The sequence below is a fragment of the Tursiops truncatus genome, chromosome 10, assembly GCF_011762595.2.
Source record: "Tursiops truncatus isolate mTurTru1 chromosome 10, mTurTru1.mat.Y, whole genome shotgun sequence".
In the NCBI taxonomy this organism is placed as follows: domain Eukaryota; kingdom Metazoa; phylum Chordata; class Mammalia; order Artiodactyla; family Delphinidae; genus Tursiops; species Tursiops truncatus.
Window position 1 is genome coordinate 48,917,478 of NC_047043.1, and position 22,749 is coordinate 48,940,226.

Sequence of the window (22,749 nt, forward strand, 5' to 3'; positions counted from 1 at the left end):
GAAAGCCTACTGTTTTTATGAATGCCAGTGCATGACATAAGCATTATGTAAATGTGCACTTTCACACTTCATTAGAACAGAGAAGGTGCACAGGAGTGAATTCAGTTCTATTAAACAGCAACACCTTTTCCCTTCAAACTTCAGCTAGCCATCATGAAAATGTAAAGTACAACCAGTTATTTCTCCTCATTTGTTTTCATGTAGCAACGAGATCACTTGAAGGATGAAACAAGTGATGGTAGGAGGATATTGGAAACATTTGTGTAAGGTTATAAAACTTGAAAGTAGCTCCAGCCTCACTCATAAATACGGATGCTTAGATATCAGCCCATGTGACACACCTGAGCAGTGAGGGGGTTCTGTGTCATGTAGTCCATTGACTAAGACAGCATTCACTGAGCAGCTCTGATGGAGATTCATGCTATATTAGGCATTTTCTGCTCAATGCACAATAATACCAGGGTAGAAGATGGGAGTGGGAGCAAAGAATAGACCAAAAAACAAACATAAAAACACACACAAAATGTTGTTCCCATAACAAGGTAGATTTTTAGAAGTAAATGGCGTAAACCTAAACTTTGCAAAGATGTACAGAGAGATCAAATATATACCATGGTTCCCATGACTACTACTACTAAAATTTCCCTTACTGTTGCTATTATGAAAATTTTGATTGCTTTTATTCTTAAAAGGAACCCCACTTTCTTGCATAACACAGAAATAATATGTATTTCTAGAGACTTAAACTCTTGGTTAAAAATGGAACTATTCACTCTATCAATGAGTTGCTTTCCTTACATGATTCTAGGAACAAATTACCCAGGTTTCTAACAGCTATAGCTGAGACATATGAGGGCTTTTTGCAAATTAGGAAAAGGAAACCCTCTGGGTTTCCTCAGAAACCTTCAGGCTAACTGTCAAAACATCCCAGGCTAGTTCAAAACATTGTTGAGGGCTTTTTGTGAATTTGAATAAGGGCCACTTGCTCAGAGCAAATGCAGCCCTGCACCAGAGTACACAGCTTGGGGAACAGACCATGGGCTAAAATCAGCCCCCAGGCACTCCTTCGGCCAAGCATCCTGTACAGTGAAACACCTGGACAACTCTACCCAGCAACACTGAGGTTTCTTTACTAAATTAAGCAACTGGGCACCAGAAGAACCCACAGAACACTGAGGGAAGAAGGCTTCATCTAAATAGGACCTACAGATAGTTTGAAGCATCTTCATTTTAAAAGATACCCCTGAAATTCTTGAGCTAAATTCTGATCTGTGGGTGGAAGAGATAAGAGTAAAGATCAACCCACTATTAGCTCAGCCCTGCCATATAGATGGGGCAGAATCAGAAGAGATTATGTGGGCTGGGCTGGCAAAGTGACATATAATAAAAATAGCATTTGTCTTGTTAAACACCTACAGTGTGCCTACCAGTCTGCCAGACTCCTGGAGAGTAAAAAGAAGTAAAATATAGTCCCTGCTCTCAAAAATTTAAAACCTTGTTGAGATACAGATGCAAGGAAGAAGAAAAGAAATTGGAAAGTGAACAAAACTACATTGCCCTCTTACCTGTCTTATTTACATAAGCCTTCTGCTTATGTGGATACACTTAATGAGCTCCGTGAGGTAACAAAGAATCAATTGCTGCAGATGTAAGCTCTTATATACAGGATGGATAAACAACAGGGTCCTACTGTATAGCACAGGGAAGTACATTCAATATCCTGTGATAAAGCACAATGGAAAAGAATATTAAAAAGAAGTATGTGTATATGTATATCTGAATCACTTTGATTTCTGCTGTGCAGAAATCAACACAACATTCTAAATCAACTATACTTCAATTAAAAAAAAAACATAAAACCCATTGCTGTATCCTGGGTACATAGTAGGGAATCACATATTGTTTGACTGAGTTTGTGATGAATCTCATGGGAGTTCTGAAAGGACAGAATTACTCAAGGAATTTCTGGGGGAACTAAAACACAAGCCAAGCATTGAAGAATACATTCCATGAACATAGGAAATATTGCTTGTCTAGATATATTTGTATATTTACAACTTTACAACTGAAAGATATTCTTGATCTATTGATCTAAACAAACTCCAGCTCAAATATATATTTGTGTGAAAGTGGCAGAATTTGACACTCTCCTAAGCCCAATGTGCTTTTATAACTGTTATATTGAAAGAGCTTGGTAGCTTTTAAAGAGCGCTCACTGGAAAAGAGCACAGAAGGTGATTTCAGAGTTGTTTTGGTGTAATGACCCCTCTTATTCCATTGTTTTCACAGACCATAAACAAGACCGAATGAAGAATGTCCGTCTGAAACTCTGCCTTGAATGAAGAAACTTCATTGAACAAGAAGTTGGCTTCCAGTTTTGCACAGGCGTCAATGGAATGCTTTTTTTTTTTTAATTTTCTACTTTACCCAATGAAAACAACGTGTTTTTATGTGCTGTGCAAGTGGTTCCTTCATGTGGTCTGACAGTTTATTTTTTCCATCATTCTTTTTAAAGAAAAAAAATATCCCAGAAGAGGACAACAAGCAAACAAGCAAACAAAGCAAAACATGGAAGGTTGACATTTATCTGGAAGAACATTTGAATTCAGAATTTATCTGAAGGTGTAGATAGATTTTTTTTTTTTAATGGAAAATCTGATGTCAAGAGGTGGGCAAGCAGAAATGGAAACAAATTGTCTTCCTCAGTAATTAAGCTACTCTTTCTTTTTCCCTTCTTGTTTAAATCTAGTGGGTTGGTTTTTTTAATTTTTTTTTTTCTTAGAAATATTTAGGTAAGGTTTATCTTGAATCTTAATTGCCTTAATTTTAAGGACGTCAAAGGCTCTCGAGGCAAGCTCTCAACGTCTTGTTTAAAAAAGAAAGAATTGAAATATTGTGCCAGCTTTCACTGGTACAGAAGTTTAAGACTATGAGTTTTTAGGGTGAAAAAAAACTGTACAGTTTAAAAGAAAATGTTTTTCTTCATTTGAAGAAAATTTGTTGATAAAAGAAACCATGGCAACTGCAAGAATTGGGAAAATGCTGGGACTTCTGATGAACTTTGTCTTAAGTGTTGAATCATTCTAGAAGGCTAAAACATTTTACGGTAAAGTTATTAACGTTGGTTTCAAAACAACTGCATTAGAAATAATGCGTGTTTGGGGGGCAGAATGCAGATTTTTTTATTTCTGAAGCGTGATGGCTAGCAAAAGCTTTAGTGCTTTTTATCTGCAGTCTTTTTTATGAGCTTTACAAACTTTTTAGTCAGCTTTGCTTGTCACATTGCAAAACCTAGCTTAAGAGCATTAAAAAAAAAAACAAGTAGATAGGAGCTTATGGTCAAAAAGTGAAAAAAAAAACAAAACACAAAAAAACAAAAAAAGCAATAGATAGAGAAATTGTTGACAATTTCTGTAGTCTTTCCTAGTTGTGATCAAATTCAGCCTATGGATGGCCTATTTTATACCAAAGATGAAGTGGCACCCTATTGCAGTCCAGAAGATAGAGGTTGTTTTTCTTTTCTTCTCTTTTCTTTTTTAAAATTTTATTTGACCTACATGGCCGGACCAGTTCTTACTTTGTTGTTTGTTTAAACTACCTTCCACTGGTGTTTTACATACTGCAAAAAAAAAAAGTTTTTATTTTAAATGTATTTTTGTTGATAGTAGAAGCTTGTTCCTGTGTGGTCAGCAATTTCAGCACCAAGAGTTCTGGATTCCAACCAATAGAGCCAAATGGCTTTAAATTCCATGTGCTTTTCTGGTTCCTTCCTAGCTCTCTTGAATTGTGAAGCCTGTATTGATGGCCACCAATGAGCTAAAACACTTGTTTAACAGGTTGAAACTTCTTTTTATGAATTTTGAACTCAAGATACTCCCTGAACTGGTCTGAAAGATCACCTGTCAAAAAAGCTCAGTGATGCTCTGTTGATTGGCTAGTGGTCTCCTGAAAAGGTCTCACTGTATTTGTAACAATAGTCTTCCTTCTAAATTCCCGCACTTCTAGATTTTGTCTTCTCGCCTCAGTCTTTGTCATCATCTACCGTGAATAGCCATCTTGACTCCGCAATTGGGGAGGGGATATCTTTTTTTTTTTCTTTTTTGCCTCTTTTCATTGTATTTTCATATCCTGGTGTCATCAGAAGAAAGAGAAAATAGACTTTTTAATTTCAGTTTAGCTCCCTGAGGCAAATAGGACCAATAAGATTGAGGATTCTATTAGTGGAATTTAGGTAAGCTTTTAATGCTAGTTGACAATCAAGAAATTGTATGATTTATATGAATAAGAACCCAAATAATTAGATTTGATCAATTATTAAAGCCAAAGGCGATATATTTGCATTGAGAATGATGCAAAACATTGTCTAAAATGAATTAAATTGACTTACCAAACATCTCTGCATATTTGAGTCATGAAATCCATGTTCAACCTATACAGTTTTACCTGAAATGAAGGACAGTGGAACTTTGTTAATTGACCCATGTGCTAGAATGGCTTTCTAATGTATCATTAGAATCAATAGGTGAAATTCTTCTCACAAAGTCACAGGAACCTGTCTTAGTCCAGAAGGAAGAGGGTAATGCATACAGTGCACTGTAAAAGAAAACAGGGTAGGTGTTTAAAAACTAAAATATTAAAAAGTAAAGCATATTCCCATTAGGTCAACATGAGTAATGAGTTTGACTCATAAAAAAATAATCAATATTCTACTATTTATGACCTGTAAACAAAGGCCTAGTGTTGAAATAAATCCAATTCTCTTATTTGAAAAACCCCATGAATTGAAAGCTCATTATCTAGAGAGTGATTCCATATCTTTGTGGTCCAATTAGAGGCAAAAATATAGCTAAGGCAATGTAGCATGTGCTACGAAAAAGTTTCAACTGGTCACAGCCATCCTTATGATTTTCCATACTTTAGAGAGAATCCTAAATTTATACTTTCTTCTGTTCCATTTTTCAGCTTTTTTCTGTTCCATTTTTCAGCTTCTCATGTATTTTAAGGGTGGCACTTAAGTTTTCTCTTTGAGAAATGGGCCCCCAAGTTAGTGGGGGATGAACAAACCTGTATAGGAGCTGTGCTTTTTGTTTCTCTTTTTCAGTCTCTGAACTCTTTGTATAAATAAGGATTATCCTGGGCATAATTCATTTGAATATGAAATCAACATGCTTTCTTTTTCTTCTGTAAAAAAAGAAAACAAAACAAAATAATGTGATACAAAGAAAGTCTCATTTACACAATCAACAATGAGACTAAGAGGTAGCTACCATGTGGCTGATGAATGTGCCTAGGTAACTTCCTGTTTCTATTCAAAACTACTGCTTTATTTATACATTCAGCAACATTTTTTTCAACTATAAAATTTCAATAATCTCAATTTTTTTAAACCACTTCAGGCAAATTTTATCATTTTGCCTATGTCATTTTATGTGTCCATGTGTGCTTTGTGTTTGGATTTTTTATATTAGGCCATTCTATAAAATATTTTAAATCTAAAAGGAAAAAAAAGAAGGAAAAAGTGGCACATGTTCAAATTTACACATCATCTCACCTAAAAATTGTTTTTAAGAATCAAGTCTGGGGAAAAAGTAAAACCATCAACAGGTAAGCATTGTATGAAAAGTTAAACAAACTTTACTTTTCATACTTTACATTGTATGAAAAGTAAAACAAACCAAAACGTGTGTTCAGTACCTATAGACATCAGAGTCCTAATTTAATCAGCAATATAGATTATGGTGACTTTAACCCAAATTAGGACTACAATCATTTTTTAAAGTATTCTGTTTCACAATACTTCAAGCATTTATTCAGATGTTTCCATTTTTCCTTTCAATTGTAATTGCCAAGACTTAGCCTAAATGTCAGGAAACAAACTAAAACCACAATCCAAATGGGATAAAAATCATCTCCTCCAAACTCTAGTTCCATGGTCAGTGGAGGAGTAGGTATTCTTTTAATAATGAGGAGGTATTGTCAGGAAGGAAGTCTGTATAGTGACTGGGAGCTCCTTAGAGCCTGGCCATGTCTTCTGAAGACATCACGAAACCTAGGTGAACTAAAGGTAATACTTGGAGGGTGGGCGCCTGTTTGTCTTTCAACACGGGCATGTCTTGAATATTGCAAGTCACATGCTATTCTAAAAATAATCTACCTGACTGCAGTTTGGTCAGGGTTAGTTTGTTTCCTTGGTAGATTTCAATCATTCAGATGTTGTTGCCATGCTTCACTTGAATCAATTCTCCTGTGACCTTAACATCTGCCACATTTGACAGCATGTAAGACTCACTTCCATCCCTCTTAATGAAAAACTACATGGTGTTAAAAGCGTCTGTATCAGAGATGGAAAGCCCAGGGTAGGAGAAGGCTAGGTGGAGCAGGAAGTTTGCTATACCTACAGAGTCCATCAACCCCCTGCAAAACTGTTTTATAATCATTTTCAGTCCATGTATGAGAAAATAAAAGTACTAAAAGTACTTAGTTTTTTTAACTTTATTTGAATAATTGGGGTGTCTATTATATATATATACACACACACACACACACACACACACACACACACGCCCACCTATGAGTCTTTCACAGTGGCCTAAAATTCCAATTAATGAAAGTTGAGTTGTGATTATGACCTTTGCAGTCTTCTTTAAGCTTGAGAAAAAGTTTCAATGCACTGTCTAGACAGATGATAATCTTAGTAGGAGACTGAAAATACATTTGACAATTCAGTTTCATTCTTAAGAGTGCAGGAACCACTGCAAGATGAGCTGATCAGCCGAGAGAAATTTTTAAGTGGGTTTCAGTGATAAATGTTTTTATATGATATAAAACCAAATGAAAGTATACTATTTATGTAGGTATATAACAACATTCAGCACATTGGAAGAATCACACTTCATAATCAAGTTTAAACATGTCATAGAGCCTTGATCTATATTCTCTTGTCCACAGTAGGGAGTAAGGATGAGATTTTGTTTTTCATGTTGTGACTGGCATGCTTCAAACTTCTGAGCTTGCTGGGACTGACATCCCCTCATTCCAATTTGAGGGACTGACGGGCTTGAAAAAGGCTCGTTGATCCTGTGTATGATACCCCTTCTGTGACAGAGTAATAATGGGATTTCATTAGTGAATCAATTTGTTTTGCAGATGACACCTACTGTGGCATTGGAAGACAGCTGAGTCTGACTCAAATTGAACATTTCTTACAAAATATTCTGAAACTTGAAATTGGTCCCTTAATCCAAGTGCTCTTGTTCATGGCTCTCCTCTGTGGAGTACATAGAGTTCAGGAAAGTACAAAAGCTAAGAACAAAATCCCTGAGTGGCCCAAATGATCTATGTTGATGTAAGGCAGGGGAGCTCAGCCCAGATTGGTGATTTCTTTTATCTCTGGTTTTATACCTCATTACCTATGCTGTCACATAAAAAAGGATGGATGGCTTCTCCATATTTATTTCTATTTCTGGGAGGGAAAATAAACTTTTTAGAAAAGCGTCTTCTACGCAGAAGCTCTAAAGTTGAAGCAGGGGTGAGATCAATCTTGGAGTCTGCAGGAAGACCCAACCACTAGGCCACTGGGTCATGCTTTTCTTCCACTGTATTCCCTCCAGTTAGTGACTGCCCTGAAGCCCCAGTCCTGCAGAAATACAATACTCCCAAATTTTGAAGGGCTAATCATCTACTTTGTGCACCTGTTTTGTCTTCTCTTTTCAACTATTAGGACTTGGGCTCTATTTCCTCCTATTAGCATTTCACCCTGAGGATGGAAAAAGAAACATTTGGAAATAGTATTCAAATCTGTCTATTTTGTTCCTTAGGTATTCATTTATTGAAGCAGTTTGAAATCATTGGTAAAATTAATGTCAGTGCATTATATTCTGTGGGATTTTAATATCCATAATATCCCTTTCCCATCCACCACAAACAATTGAGAGTTGGCTGTATTCTTGCAGAATATAAAGGAAAAAACTGTAGCAAAGAATTTGGCTTCCCTCAAAAGAAAGCTATTTTGGATTTGTTCACTATTGAAATTTGAACCAGTAGAACAGGTCAACTCAAAATTGAGTTATGGGAATATAGTAACAGTCCTTCGTTAAATATGCACTCTTATCCCTATCTTAAGTCTTGGACCAAAAAATTGCAGTGTTTATTTTTTGACTTTGCATTACAGTATTAAGGCTTTAATGACCTTGACACTCCGGTGGATTTTTTTTAAAATAATTATTTCAAGTTTAAATAGTATCCAAAGTGTAATTTTAGGATTATACCGTGTATTTTAAATTCTCTGGTCTTACATTATTAAGAAAGATGCTCTGTCCTCCTCCCCAAAATATGTTATTTCTTCATATATAAAAAAGGAGTTATTCCATAGTTTTCAAGAACTATAAAAACTATTTCAAAAGAGACACTTGAAGAAGTTTTTACCATTCTGGGAATTATTGCTTCCATATAGTTAAAAAGAAGAATGTAATTGGAATCTTAATTTTAAAAATATATATGTAAAAGTGTACTTGCTATGAAATAGTTTCTAAAAAAGGAAAAGGGACACAGCTTCTTTTAAAACCCTTGTTTCAGGCCATATATGACTTCATAGAATTTCCAAAACATCATTCAATTTTGAATTTTATTTAAGAGCATTTTGTACTGCTGTCTCTGTCATGGAAAATTCTGTAATTCTACAATGTTTCTGGCTTTATTTTTAATTTTTTCATCTGTACCACAGTCAAATTAGCTACCATTTTCCCCACTCCTTGGGCTTTCTGTAGATCAGTGGATGTTAGGTTTAAACTTCTGTTTTCTTTGATGAAGCTTTCAATAAAAAATGAAAATAAAATCAACCAAGTAGGGCCGTTGTGTTTTTCTTCACTCTACCAGAGATGGATTGAGGGAGGGCATAGTGGAAGGTACAGGGTCTGTATTTAATTGACTTCCTATAGAATTTCTCAAAAAAAGAACCATCCCTGGTAACAAAACGTGAGAGAAGAGGGACCACTGTATTCATGCAAGGGAGCCTGGAAAAGCCATTGTGTAGGAGCTTTGGGGGTATGGACCACTTAGGTGTCCCTAGGACCTCACACACTCTTCCCAATTTTTATGCTTAAGGATTCAGAGATCATCCACCTCCTGTCTAACAAACATGCCCAACATCTACCAATAATGCTGTATTTAAAGGGGTGCTGACAAAGATAACTCTTTTAGCTGCAGTCCAACATTAGTAAAGTGAAAAGTAATATAGCTCAAACTTAATCTCAGAGGGTTTTTATTCTGGATTTTTTATAAAGGAGTGTCATTTACAATAAAGATGAAAAAGTCTCTCAGCTATCAAAAAGGCTGTCTTTTCATTTAAATTTTTAGAAACGGAGCAGTCTTCTCTCCCAGGTTCTTTCTCCTGCCCTTAGGAAGTTGCAGGTTATTTCTGTTACAAAGTGGTCACCAGGTGGCACTGCTGTATTAGTCTCCAGATGATTCCAAACCCAAATTCCAGGTCTTAAACAGAAGCAGTAGTGTGAGGGATGGCTGTAATAGCAAGAGTCACAACTAATGAAGCTGAGCCTTTGCCAGAAAGTGTGTCAGGTGCCCCCACACTTGAGTTCACACAACCCCCACACACATGCTCTCAGGTGGGTCCTGCCATTGCCCGCATTTTCCAGATGAGGCTTGGAAAGTACGGCAACCCACCCATGGACCTACATCCTAGAAGGGCTAGAGTATGCTTCTCAAAACAGACTCAAAATCTCAACCCCTAGACTCTAAGGTTTTTTCTTCTGCGAGGGCTTTGAGAAATGCCAATGTGGAAGGCACCTTTTTTTTTTTTTCCCCCCAAAAGTTCATGTGACCTGAGATTTTGTGGTTTCTGTAGAAGAGGGCATTGGACAGTCATTCTGATCACTTGGTCACAATTCACATTTTCCATCCCAGAAATAACTTGCTGTTTCCATCATCTCTGTGATTTGTTCTGGAAGGAAAGGACCTATTTAGCAAATAAGCATAACTTTTCATTGACTATTTCATTTAACAGTGCCCAGAACACGGACACTCTGTAAACATCCTAATGATAAAAAGACGCTTCTCATTTACAAGTATGTCATATTCTAGTAAGCACTGGCTTATGATAACATATTAGCATGAAATAAGATCAGGAGATTTTGTGAGCAATACACTTAACCCTTCCATGGCTAGATGCAAAGTGGATGGAGAGACTACCTGGTCTGAATGCAATCATATCTTCTCTCAACCACACACAGGGAGGACCTTCAGACCCTTCAACGCTGCCTTTCCCTAATTCAGAACCTTAGCAGAGCAGCCGGATATTTCACTGTCACCCTTTCCCCAAATCATCTGGGACATTTAACTCTATTGACAGCAAGGAGGGTGGGATCGGCCATTCTGAAATTGTTCTAATTCTAGTAGCAGCTGTTAGTATTCTAAATCCTGTGTTGCCATTTCAGCAATCTTCACAGCATCTTCACAAGGAATAGATTCCATCTCAAGAAACCACTTTCTTCATGCATCATAAGAAGCAACTCCTGAGATGGCAGAGTAGAAGGACGTGACCTCACCTCTTCTTACAAAAACACCAAAGTCACAACTAACTGCTGAACAACCATTGACAAAACAAAAACAAAAAACACACCACTGGAACCTACCAAAAAAGATATTCCACATCCAAAAACAAAGAAGCCACAATGAGATGGTAGGAGGGGAGTAATCATGATAAAATCAAATCCCATACCTGCCAGGTGGGCAACCCACAAACTGGAAAATAATTATATCACAGAGGTTCTCCCACCAGAGGGACAGTTCTGAGCCCCACATCAGGCTCCCCAGCCTGGGGGCCTGGCAACAAAAGGAGGAGCCCCCAGAGAATCTAGCTTTGAAGGCCCATGGGGTTTGATTCCAGGAACCCCATATGACTGGCGGAAACAGTAACTCTACTCTTCTCATGTGCACCAGGACCCAGGGAAAAAAAGCAATGACCTCATGAGAGCCTGGGCCAGACCTACCTGCTGGTATTGGAGCATCTCCTGTGGAGGCAGGGGATGGCTGGGGCACTGCTGAGACAAAGACACTGGCAGGAGTAGTTCTGGGGAGTACTCAGGGGCATGAGCCCTCTTGGAGGCCACCATTTTCTCACCAAGACCTGGCCCCTCCCAACAGCCTGTAGGCTCCAGTGCTGGGACGCTTCAGGCCAAACAACAAACAGGGTGGGAACACAGCCCCACCCATCAGCAAACAGGCAGCTTAAAGTCTTCCTGAGCACACAGCTCCCCACTAAACACACCCCTTGACATGGCCCTGCCCACCAGAGGGACAAGACCCAGCTCCACCCACCAGTGGGCAGGTACCAGTCCCTCCCACCAGGAAGCCTGCACAAGCCTCTTAGACAGTCTCATCAACCAGGGGGAAGACAGCAGAAGCAAGAAGAACTACAATCCTGCAGCCCGTGGAAGAGAAACCACAATCACAGAAAGGCAGACAAAATGATACAGCAGAGGAATATGTCCCTGAAGAAGAAACAAGATAAAGCCCTAGAAGAACAACTAAATGAAGTGGAGATAGGCAATCTACCTGAAAAAGAATTCAGAGTAATGATAGTAAAGATGATCCATGATCTTAGAAAAAGGATAGAGGCACAGATCAAGACAGAAGAAGGCTTCCTTGGTGGCGCAGTGGTTGAGAGTCTGCCTGCCGATGAAGGGGACATGGGTTCGTGCCCCGGTCCGGGAAGATCCCACATGCTGTGGAGCGGCTGGGCCTGTGAGCCATAGTCGCTGGGCCTGCACGTCCGGAGCCTGTGCTCCACAACAGGAGAGGCCACAACAGTGAGAGGCCCGCATACTGCAAAAAAAAAAGAAGACAGAAGAAATGTTTAACAAAGACCTAGAAGAAAAAAGGAACAGAGATGAACAATATAATAACTGAAATGAAAACTACGTTAGAAGGAATCAATAGCAGAATAAGTGAAGCAGAAGAACAGATAAGTGAGCTAGAAGACAGAATGGTGGAAATCCCTGCTGTGGAACAGAAGAAAAAAGAATGAAACGAAATGAGGACAGTCTCAAAGACCTCTGGGGCAACATGAAATGCACCAACATTCACATTATAGGGGTCCCAGAAGGAGAAGAGAGAGAGAAAGGACCTGAGAAAATATTTGAAGAGATAATAGCTGAAAACTTCCTTAACATGGGAAAGGAAACTGTCACCCAAGTCCAGGAAGCACAGAGTCCCAGGCAGGATAAACCCAAGGAGGAACACACAGAGACACATGGTAATTAAACTGACAGGAATTAAAGACAAAGAAAAAATATTAAAAACAACAGGGAAAAGCAACAAATGAGGTACAAGGGAACTTCCATAAGGTTATCAGCTGATTTCTCAGCAGAAACTCTGCAGGCCAGAAGGGAGTGGCACAATATATTTAAAGTGATGAAAGGGAAGAACCTACAACCAAGAACTTTCTACCCAGCAAGGCTCTTATTCAGATTCAACAGAGAAATCAAAAGCTTTACATACAAGTAAAAGCTAAGAGAATTCAGGACCACCAGACCAGCTTTGCAACAAATGCTAAAGGAATTTCTCTAGGTGGAAAGGAAAAGGCCATAATTAGAAACAAGAAAATTATGAATGGAAAAGCTCACCAGTAAAGGCAAACATACAGTAAAGGTAGCAGCAACCGTGAGAAGAGAGTACAAACACAGGATATTGGAAATGCATTTGAAAATAAAAGATCAACAACTTAAATCTTTATATATTGACTGCCATATTAAAACCTCATAAGAAGCAACTCCTTATCTGTTCGTTTATCATGAGATTGCAGCAATTCATTCCCATTTTCAGGCTCCACTTCTAATTCTAGTTCTATTTCCACCACATCTGCAGTGACTTCCTCCACTGAAGTATTGAACCCCTCCAAGTCATCCATGAGGGTTGGAATCTGTTTCTTCCCAACTCCTGTTAATGATGATATTTTGACCTCTTCCCATGAATCACAAATTTTCTTCATGACATCTAGAATGTTGAATCCTTTCCAAAAGGTTTTCAATTGACTTTGCCCAGATCCATCAGAGGAATCACTATCTATGGCAGCTATAGCCTTACAAAAATATATTTCTTAAATAATACAATTTGAAAGTCAAAATGGCTCCTTGATCCATGGGCTGCAGAATGGATTTTGTATTACCAGGCATGAAAACATCATTCACCTTTTTTGTACATCTCTATCACAGCTCTTGGGTAAGACGTGCCTTGTCAATGAGCAGTAGTATTTTGAAAGGAATCTTTTTTTTTTTTTTTTCCTGAGCAGTAGGTCTCAACAGTGGGCTTAAAATATTCAGTAAATCATGTTGTCAACAGATGTGCTGTCATTTAGACTTTGTTGTTCCATTTATAGAGCACAGGCAGAGTACATTTAGCATAGTTCTTAAGGGCCCTAGAATTTTCAGATGTTAAATGAGCATTGGATTCAACTTGAAGTCACCAGCTGCATTAGTCCCTAAAAAAAGAGCCTTTCGTTTGAAGCTTTGAAGCCAGGCATTGACTTCTCCTCACTAGCTATGAAAGTCCCAGATGGCATCTTCTTCCAATAGAAGGCTGTTTCATCTACACTGAAAAATCTGTTGTTTAGTGTAGGCATCTTCATGAATTATCTTAGCTAGACCTTCTGGAGAACTTGCTGCAGCTTCTACATCAGCACTTGCTGCTTCACCTTGTACTTTGATGTTATGGAGATGGCTTCTTTCCTTAAATCTCATGAACCAATCTCTGCTAGCTTCAAACTTTTCTTCTACATCTTCCTCAGCTCTCTCAGCTTTCACAGAATTGAAGAGAGTTAGGGACTGGCTCTGGATTACATTTTGGCTAAGGGACTATTGTGGCTGGTTTGATCTTCTATCCAAACCATTAAAACTTTCTCCATATCGTATCAGCAATAAGGCTGTTTGGCTTTCTTATCATTCTTGTGTTCACTGGCTTAGCACTTTTAATTTTCTTCAAGTACTTTTCCTTTGCATTTACAACTTGGCAAACTGTTTGGCCCAAGAGGGCTAGCTTTCAGCCTGTTATGGCTTTTGACCTAGCTTCCTCACTAAGCTTAATCATTTCTAGCTTTTGATTTAAAATGAGAGGCGTGCAACTCTTCATTTCACTTGTACACTTAGAGGCCTTGTGGGATTATTAATCAGCCTAATTCTTTTATTGTTGTGTCTCAGGGAACAGGGAGGCCCAAGGAGAGTTTGAGAGATGGGGGAATAGCTGGCTGGTGGAGTAGTCAGAGCACACACAACATTTAAGTTTTGCCATCTTATATGGGCATGGTTTGTGATGCCCAAAACAATTACAATAGAACTTCAAAGATCATGGATCACAGATCACCATAATAAATATAATAATAATGAAAAAAATAGAAATCTTGCAAAAATTACTACAAAAATGTGACACAGAGACACTGTTGGAAAAGTGGAGCTGATAGACTTGCTCTAATCAAGGTTGCCACAAAGCTTCAGTTTGTAAAAACGCAATAAATGTGAAGCACAATAAAACAAGGTCAACTTGTACACAGCTCAAAGCTTGAGAAGATATCAAAGCTGAAGGTAGAACAGGGTAACTCATGAGGTGGCAATTGGCAGCTAAGAGCATGGGAGTGGATGAGATGGCTCAGGAGAGGATGAGTAATGAACATAAACCTGGGAAAAGAAAGAACAGCGGTCACTCACACAAAGTCCAGACAGAATGAAAGGAGCAACTAAGGAAGCAGAGAAGAAATTACGTGTGGCTAGATGGAGAAACATGTATTGAGACAATAAGAGAGAAATGAGTTTCAAGAACAGACAGACCAATGCTAGTGAATACTGCTGTGGGGGGGAGTGGGGGAGGGCAGGTGGTGTCCAAGCTGGGTTGCAAGCCAGTTAAGTGGTGAATTTGAGAGTAAACTCTTATTTTTGTCAGAAATTTATCCTTAAGCTAATAATTACATTAATGTATCTCAACCACGAGCAGACCTTAACGGAATATGCAGGCCTTAATGCATACTTAATGAAGATTAGTTTCCTAATTAATGGAGTAGCATATATAATGGAGATTAGCTTCCTCTATTAGAGTCATTTATAATTTTCTTTAAACAAAATCTTATGGATTACTTTAACACCCTATATATGAAATAAAGTCTGTCTTTAGATCCCCTTACATACCTAATATCTCATTCTTAAAACAGTCATGAACATAGAAGCAGCAGATGAATTGGCATTCAAGCTCCAACTTCAAATTTGGCATCAAATCCTATCATTCCTTTAGCTACGTTACATCATATTGGTAACAGCTACAAAGCATAATATCAATTATGTGTGAATGTGTTTCCATGCCTCAGTATCAAATGAGCCCATTTGATCTATGAGAATCACTTCAGATGTTACTGAAGGAAAATAAGAGACTCTTGGCAGTAACTCTCTTTTATGGCGTCTGGTAAGCTGAAGTTTAGGTAATTCAGTATTGACGCATGGCAAAACGTGTTTCCAACTCTGTGTGAAGCTTTCTTATGCTTTGCCTAAATGTTTAAAAATGTGATGTTCTGGCAACATTGGATTTAATTGAAAATTCTCTAATAAAATGAATCCAGTCAAAAACAATTTGTAAAAGTTGTTGAGAGACCGTGGTGTTTGCATTTATAAGTGCCGAAATTCTGACAGAGAGTTTGGAGAGAAAAGAGTAGGAAAGTCCAGAGTAGGAAAAGGAATATTTTCACTTCTTTTTCTAATAACTTTCTGGCTATGATATTATTTTCTGGTCATGACCCACCACTCTATGACAACCAATGCTAAAATACTGGTACATGTTGGTGTATGTCCTTTCCATTTTTTTTTTAGAATATTCATATATAATAAAAAATTTTAATACAGAAAATTTATTTTCTGAGTTACATTTAAAAGGACATTTTCTACTCCATTTAGTTTTTTTACACAAGTGTTTCTCAAATTAACTGCAGCAAAGAACCAAATTTTTGGTTTTTAAAAAATTTTTAGTCTACTGAAAATCAATACTTAAAAAACACAAGAAAGACTTGTTACAAGAAGAAATAAAATTAAAAGGACACACAAAACGCCAATCCCAATTTTAAAGTGTTAATTCAACTGATATTAAATTACCCTCAAATTACTACAAAAGTTTTAAAATCTGATTCTCACATTTTGTACTTATGATAAGCTAGTAATAAACAGTTCATCAGCATATCCCTAGACCACACTCTGAGTAGCCTGACTTTACAACATCATGTACGACATTTTATATACCTTATTCCACTGTTCATAGTTATCAAAATTTGTTCCACTTGTCACTTTTGCCTTATTTCCTTCTTAGGCAGGGACAAGTTTTGTAAAGACTGGAGTCAAGGGAGTAGTTATCACTGGAGATGGACTCTATTACATTGGAGGTGGGCAAGGTGTGAGATTTAGTTAGTAGAAATAAAATAAGCAAAATACAGAAATTTGGACAAAGTGTCAAAATCAATGGGTGCTTTTGGAGAGACAGCCAAAACAAGGAGGAGAAGCTGGCAAAACAGTAGAATGGTTTCCATTCTTCGAGCTCAGAAATGAGAAGGGCCAAGAACACAGTCTATGACCAGAGAGAGTTGTCTACTTCATAAAACATTTTCACCCAATCATTGTTTTTCAAACTGGGATACATGTAACACTGATGTTATTTGGTGATACTTAGATAAGTATGTTTTTATTTTTATATGTATGAATATTCATGATATTAGAAAAATCAAACTAAGTGTCAAAATTCTGAAATCATGCCTACTGTATAGATGCTTTGCAAATATAGCTCTAGGGACACCACTCAATCTGGGAGAACTCTGGATTCAATATAATTTAATTTAATTTCAATATAATTTATTCTCAGTCAAAATTCTGTATATTTTCAGCAATTGTTTTGGAGTATAATATATATCATAGAAGAATGCTGGGCCATGGGAAAATGAGTAGAAACACAAAAGAGAGAGGGCTTGGGTTACTATTGTTGTAAAACAAACCACCTTAAAATTAGTGGCCTAGAGCAACCACTTTATTTTGCTCGTGGTCACAGTCAGGTGGGTTGGGAATTCAGCAAGCCCAGCAGGAATGGTTTGTCTTGCTCTCTCATTTTCTGGCAACTCAAAGATGTCAAGCACTTGGGCCAAGAGGATTTGAAGACCAGGAACCACCCCAGGAGCCCTTGATAAAATGTACTATCTGTACATTATTCAGTGGATCCAGATTAGGGTGTGGGTTGAGGGTGGCCTGAGACTCTGACATCAACGCTGCTGGTCCCAGGAGTACACTTTGTGGTGCCAGGACAGGAAGACACAATATATTCATGGGAAGAATCTCAAAAAAAAAATTACTAATTATAATTGGCTTTACATAATGTTTTTCCACACACAAATTTGTTCAGATAACTACTATCAGTCAATTCAAATAAAGTCAATTTATGATCAAGTTAAAACCTTCCAGTCTTTTACTAGAAACACAAAGATTGACAATATTGAGAGAGATTACAAGGAGATGTGGGGTAAGTGAAATTAATGAGAAGTGGCAAACTGAGTATAGTGTTTACCAATATTTGATTCTTTCATTTGAATGCATAGTTTCGAGTTTGCAAGGCTGTTTCCTGATCTATGTCTTCTCCTTACCCACTGGCCGGCATGTTCTTAACCTCAGAATCAGAGACAAACTGAACATTCAGAGCAGCCAACCACACACACACACAGACAGACACACACACACACACACACACACACACACACACACACACACACACACACAAACACTGAAGTAAATTTACTCTGAGCCAACAGCATCCCCAAACGTGTGTGAAGAAACCATTGTAGACATTTCTATCAGAGTCCCAGCCCTTTGCTAATTTTCAGCCTCTTAGGGGAAAGGAAAAGGCAACAGTATGTAATTAAAGAAATCTACGATTTACACATTAACAAACAAGGCAATGCAACCCACAATGGAGAGAATAAAATTGTGGACAGCTAATAAGTGTCAGTACTTATTAAGGCTAAAGAAACCACTTATGAAACAAATCTAAGCCTTTCCCAAATGGTGCAGGGCAATTATATTTGGCATAAGTTCCACGGGGAAGATGCAGCTTTAGAAACATAAAGAACTGAGAAATTAGAGGAAGAGAGTCAGCTGAAGATACAAGGAAAACATTTTTCAGATATATCACAGGCAAGGGAAAAGACAATGGTGAGAAAAAGGAGACACTGGAGGCCATGGGGAAAAGGAGAAAAAAGTGAAATATGCCTTTTTAACCTCAGCCTTCATTCTGGAAGATAACGAAAAAATTTTAATTTCAAAGTCACTCACAAGAACTTGTAGAATAACCTTGATGGAAAATTTCTAGCAGCACTACAGAGACCTTTAATGCCCAAAATCAAAAGAAACAGATGAAGAGTCCCTTGAAGAATGTATTCCTCTCCTGATAGTAACTTTGTTAAACACTGACTCTTTCACTAGAAATGATGAAACAAAGATTACTTCTGCCTTTGAGAAGTTTCCATAGAATGGAAAGTCTACACACACATGAGCACACACCCCAGCAGTTGTGTATACAAGTTCAGAAAACCTCTGGGCCTTTTTCTCATCAAGACCTCTGAGTTTTGACTCCAGATGCTCTACTTAGGAGAAAAAAGCGTGACCTTTGGCCAGATACTTCACTTCTTTGAACCACTTGTTACTGGCCTTTAAATGGAAATGATAATATGTATAAGTGAAGGATGTTGGGAGAATTAAATATGAGAATGCCCACTTCATAAATATATAATACTTGTTTTTCTTTCTTTCTACCTGAAATAAGCATGCTGCAGAAGGTCACAGTTAAGGATGATGTCTGAGACATTCAAGGTGTTCCATCTGCTTTGCTAGGTCCCTCCCTCCCTCTTTCCCTCTTGCTTGCAACATTATTGAGCAAATCACAATAATGAGCATAATTCCTGGGCTTGAACAGCTCATAGTGGAGAAGAAGAAAAAGAATTGTAAACCATTTCAGTGCAATGTGATAAGTTCTGTGTCAAGGGTAAGTCCAAGTTATTGGAGGAGAATCAAGGGTGACTCTTAATTCTGGGCAAGAGAATGCAATGTTAAAGCTAATGGCGATAGAAGTAGTCAAGAAGGGCTGTCTAGAGGCAGGGGCATTCAAGATAAGTTTTGGACCTCATCCTGTTCATTGTCACATCCCCAGTATCTAGCACATTGCCTGGTATGTAGTTCATAGTTAATAAATTTGAGAATAAATGGATAAATGAAGGTGGAGGGCAAGGACAGGAGAGGAAATTGAACTCGTGACAACAATGTTTTCAATCATGGTTGAACATTAGAATGACCATAGGAGGGACTTCCCTGGTGGTCCAGTGGTCAAGACTCCATGCTTCCAATGCAGGAGGTGTGGGTTTGATCCCTGGTCTGGGAGCTCAGATCCCACATGCTGCACGGTGTGGAAAAAAAAAAAATAGAATGACCACGGGAGTTTCTGACACCATACTTTGGGGATGGGGTAAGGGATAATACATTTTTATAAATCTTCACAAACAATTCTGTTATCCATGTTTGAAAGGGGGGATTGTATGTGTTGAGGCCCAGTAACATAAGATGGCTTGTTATCAGTAGATAATTAAGACATAAGTAAGGAGAAGCCAAGATGGCGGAGTAGAAGGATGTGAGCTCATCCCTTCTTACAGAAACACCAAAATCACAACTAACTGCTGAACAACCACTAAAAAAAAAAAAAAAAAAAAAAAAAGCAGGAATGTATCAAAAATGAAACCCTACATAGAAAGACAAAGAAGAAGCCACAATGAGATGATAGAAGGGGTGCAACTGCAATAAAATCAAATCCCATACCTACCAGGTGGGCAAGATGCAAACTGGAGAGCAATTGTACCACAGAAGTTCTCCCACAGGAGTGAGAGTTCTGAGCCTTACATCAAGATCCAGAGCCTGCGTGTCTGGCAACCTGAGGAGGAGCCCCCAGAGAGTATGGCTTTGAAGGTCAGCAGGGTTTGACTGCAGGAATTCCACAGGCCTGGGGTAAACAGAAACTCCACTCTTGGAGGGCACACACAGGGTCTCGTGTGTACCAGTACCCAGAGAAAAAAGCGGTGGCCTTGTAAGAGATTGGGCCAGACTTACCTGCTTGTGTTGGAGGGTCTCCTGTGGAGGTGGGGGGCAGCTGTGGCTCACTGTGGGGACAAGGACACTGGTGGTGGTAGTTCTGGGGAGTGCTCATTGGCATGAGCCCTCTTGGAGGCTGCCATTTTCTCACCAAGAACTGGCCCCACCCAACAGCCTGTAGGGTCCAGTGTTGGGATGCCTCAGGACAAATAAACAACAGGATGGGAACACACCTGTTGTTTGTTTGCTCTCTCATTTGCCGATGCCCCACCCATCAGCAAACAGGCTGCTTAAAGTCTGCCTGAGCACACAGCCACTTCTAAATACACTCCTTGAAATGGCCCTGCTCACCAGATGGAAAATATACAACTCCACCTGCAGTGGTCAGGCACCAGTCCCTCCCACCAGGAAGCCTGCACAAGCCTCTTAGACAGTCTCATCGACCGGGAGGCAGACAGCAGAAGCAAGAAGAACTACAACTCTGTAGCCTGCAGAATGCAAACTGCAATCACAGAAAGGTAGACAAAATGAGATGGCAGAGGAATATGTCCCAGATGAAGGAACAAGATAAAACCCCAGAAGAGCAACTAAGAGAAGTGGAGATAAGCAATATTTCCAAAATATTGGAAAAAGAATGGACACATAGGTCAAGAAGATACAAGAAATGTTTAACAAAGACCTAGAAGATATAAAGAACAAACAGAGTGAACAATACAATAACAGAAATGAAAAATACACTAGAAGGAAACATTAACAGAATAAGTGAGGCAGAAGAAAGGATAAATGAGCTGTAAGACATATGGTGGAAATCACTGCCATGGAACAGAATAAAGAAAAAAAAATGAAAAGAAATGAGGACAGTCTAAGAGACCTCTGGGGCAACTTGGCACCAGTGTTTGCATTGCAGGGCTGCAGAAGAAGAAGAGAAAGAGGAAGGACCTGAGAAAATATTTGAAGAGATTATAGCTGAAATTTCCCTAACATGAGAAAGGAAACAGTCACCCAAGTCCAGGAAGCACAGGGAGTCCCAAGCAGGATAAACCCAAGGTGGAGCATGCCAAAACACATAATAATCAAATTGACAAATATTAAAGATAAAGACAAAATTATTAAAAGCAACAAGGGAAAAGCAAAAAATGAGGTACAAGGGAACTCCCATAAAGTTATCAGCTGATTTCTCAGCAGAACCTCTGCAGGCCAGAAAGGAGTAGCACTATATATTTAAAGTGATGAAAGGGAAGAACCTACAACCAATGATATCTTACCCAGCAAGGCTCTTATTCAGATTTGACAGAGAAATCAAAAGCTTTACAGACAAGCAAAAGCTAAGAGAATTCAGTACCACCAGACCAGCTTTGCAACAAATGCTAAAGGAATTTCTCTAGGTGGAAAAGAAAAGGCCATAACTAGAAACAAGAAAATTACAAATGGAAAGGCTCACCAGGAAAGGCAAACATACAATAAAAGTAGGAAATCATCTGCACACAAATATGATATCAAAACCAGCAATTGTGAGGAGAGCACAAATGCAGGATATTGGAAATGCATCTGAAATTATGAGACCAGCAACTTAAAACAATCTAGTTTATATATAGACTGCTATATCAAAACCTCCTGGTAAATGCAAACCAAAAATCTACAATAGATACACACACAAAAAAGAAAAAGGAATCCAAACACAACACTAAGTTAATCAACAAATTGCAAGAGAAGAGAACAAAAAAAGGAAGGGAAGAAAAAAGACCTACAAAAACAAAACAATCAACAAAATGGCAGTAAGAAAATACATATAGATAATTACCTTAAACATAAATGGATTAAATGCTCCAACTAAAAGACACAGACTGGATGAATGGATACCAAAAAGAAGAATGGTATATATGCTGTCTACAAGAGACCCACTTCAGACCTAGGGACACATACAGACTGAAAGTGAAGGGATGGAAAAATGTATACCACGCAAATGGAAATCAAAAAAAGTGGGAGTAGCAATTCTCATCTCAGACAAAATAGACTTCAAAATAAAGTCTGTTACAAGAGACAAGGAAGGACACTACATAATGATAAAGGGACCAATCCAAGAAGAAGATATAACAACTGTAAATATATATATGCACCCAACATAGGAGCACCTAAATATATAAGGCAAATACTAACAGCCATAAAAGGGGAAATCGACAGTAACACAACAATAGTGGTAGACTTCTACACCCTACTTGCACTAATGGACAGATCATTGAGACAGAAAATCAATAAGGAAACACAAGCCTTAAATGACACATTAGACCAGATGGACATAATTGATATTAATAGGGCTTTCCATCCAAAAGCAGCAGAAAACACATTCTTCTGAAGTGCACATGAAACATTCTCCAGGATCAATCACACACTGGGCCACAAAGCAAGCCTCAGTAAATTTAAGAAAATTGAACTCAGGTGAAGCATCTTTTCTGACCACTATGTTATGAGATTAGAAATTGACTACAAGAAGAAACGTGTAAAAAACAGAAATACATGGAGACTTAACAATATGCTACTAAACAACCAATGGATCACTAAAAAAATCAAAGAGGAAATCAAAAAATACCTAGAGAAAAAT

At 38.2% G+C, this 22,749-nt stretch overlaps 1 protein-coding gene across 1 annotated transcript in view; it reads left to right on the forward strand.

The window, feature by feature from the left end:
* RBMS3 (RNA binding motif single stranded interacting protein 3) overlaps positions 1-8,837 on the forward strand; it is a 715,503-nt gene extending 706,666 nt beyond the window's left edge. The window contains exon 15 of the mRNA XM_019946969.3: positions 2,290-8,837. Coding sequence (XP_019802528.2) covers positions 2,290-2,296 — 7 coding nt within the window. The 3' untranslated portion in view covers positions 2,297-8,837. The remainder of the gene's footprint in view (positions 1-2,289) is intronic.
* Positions 8,838-22,749: the final 13,912 nt, after the last annotated feature.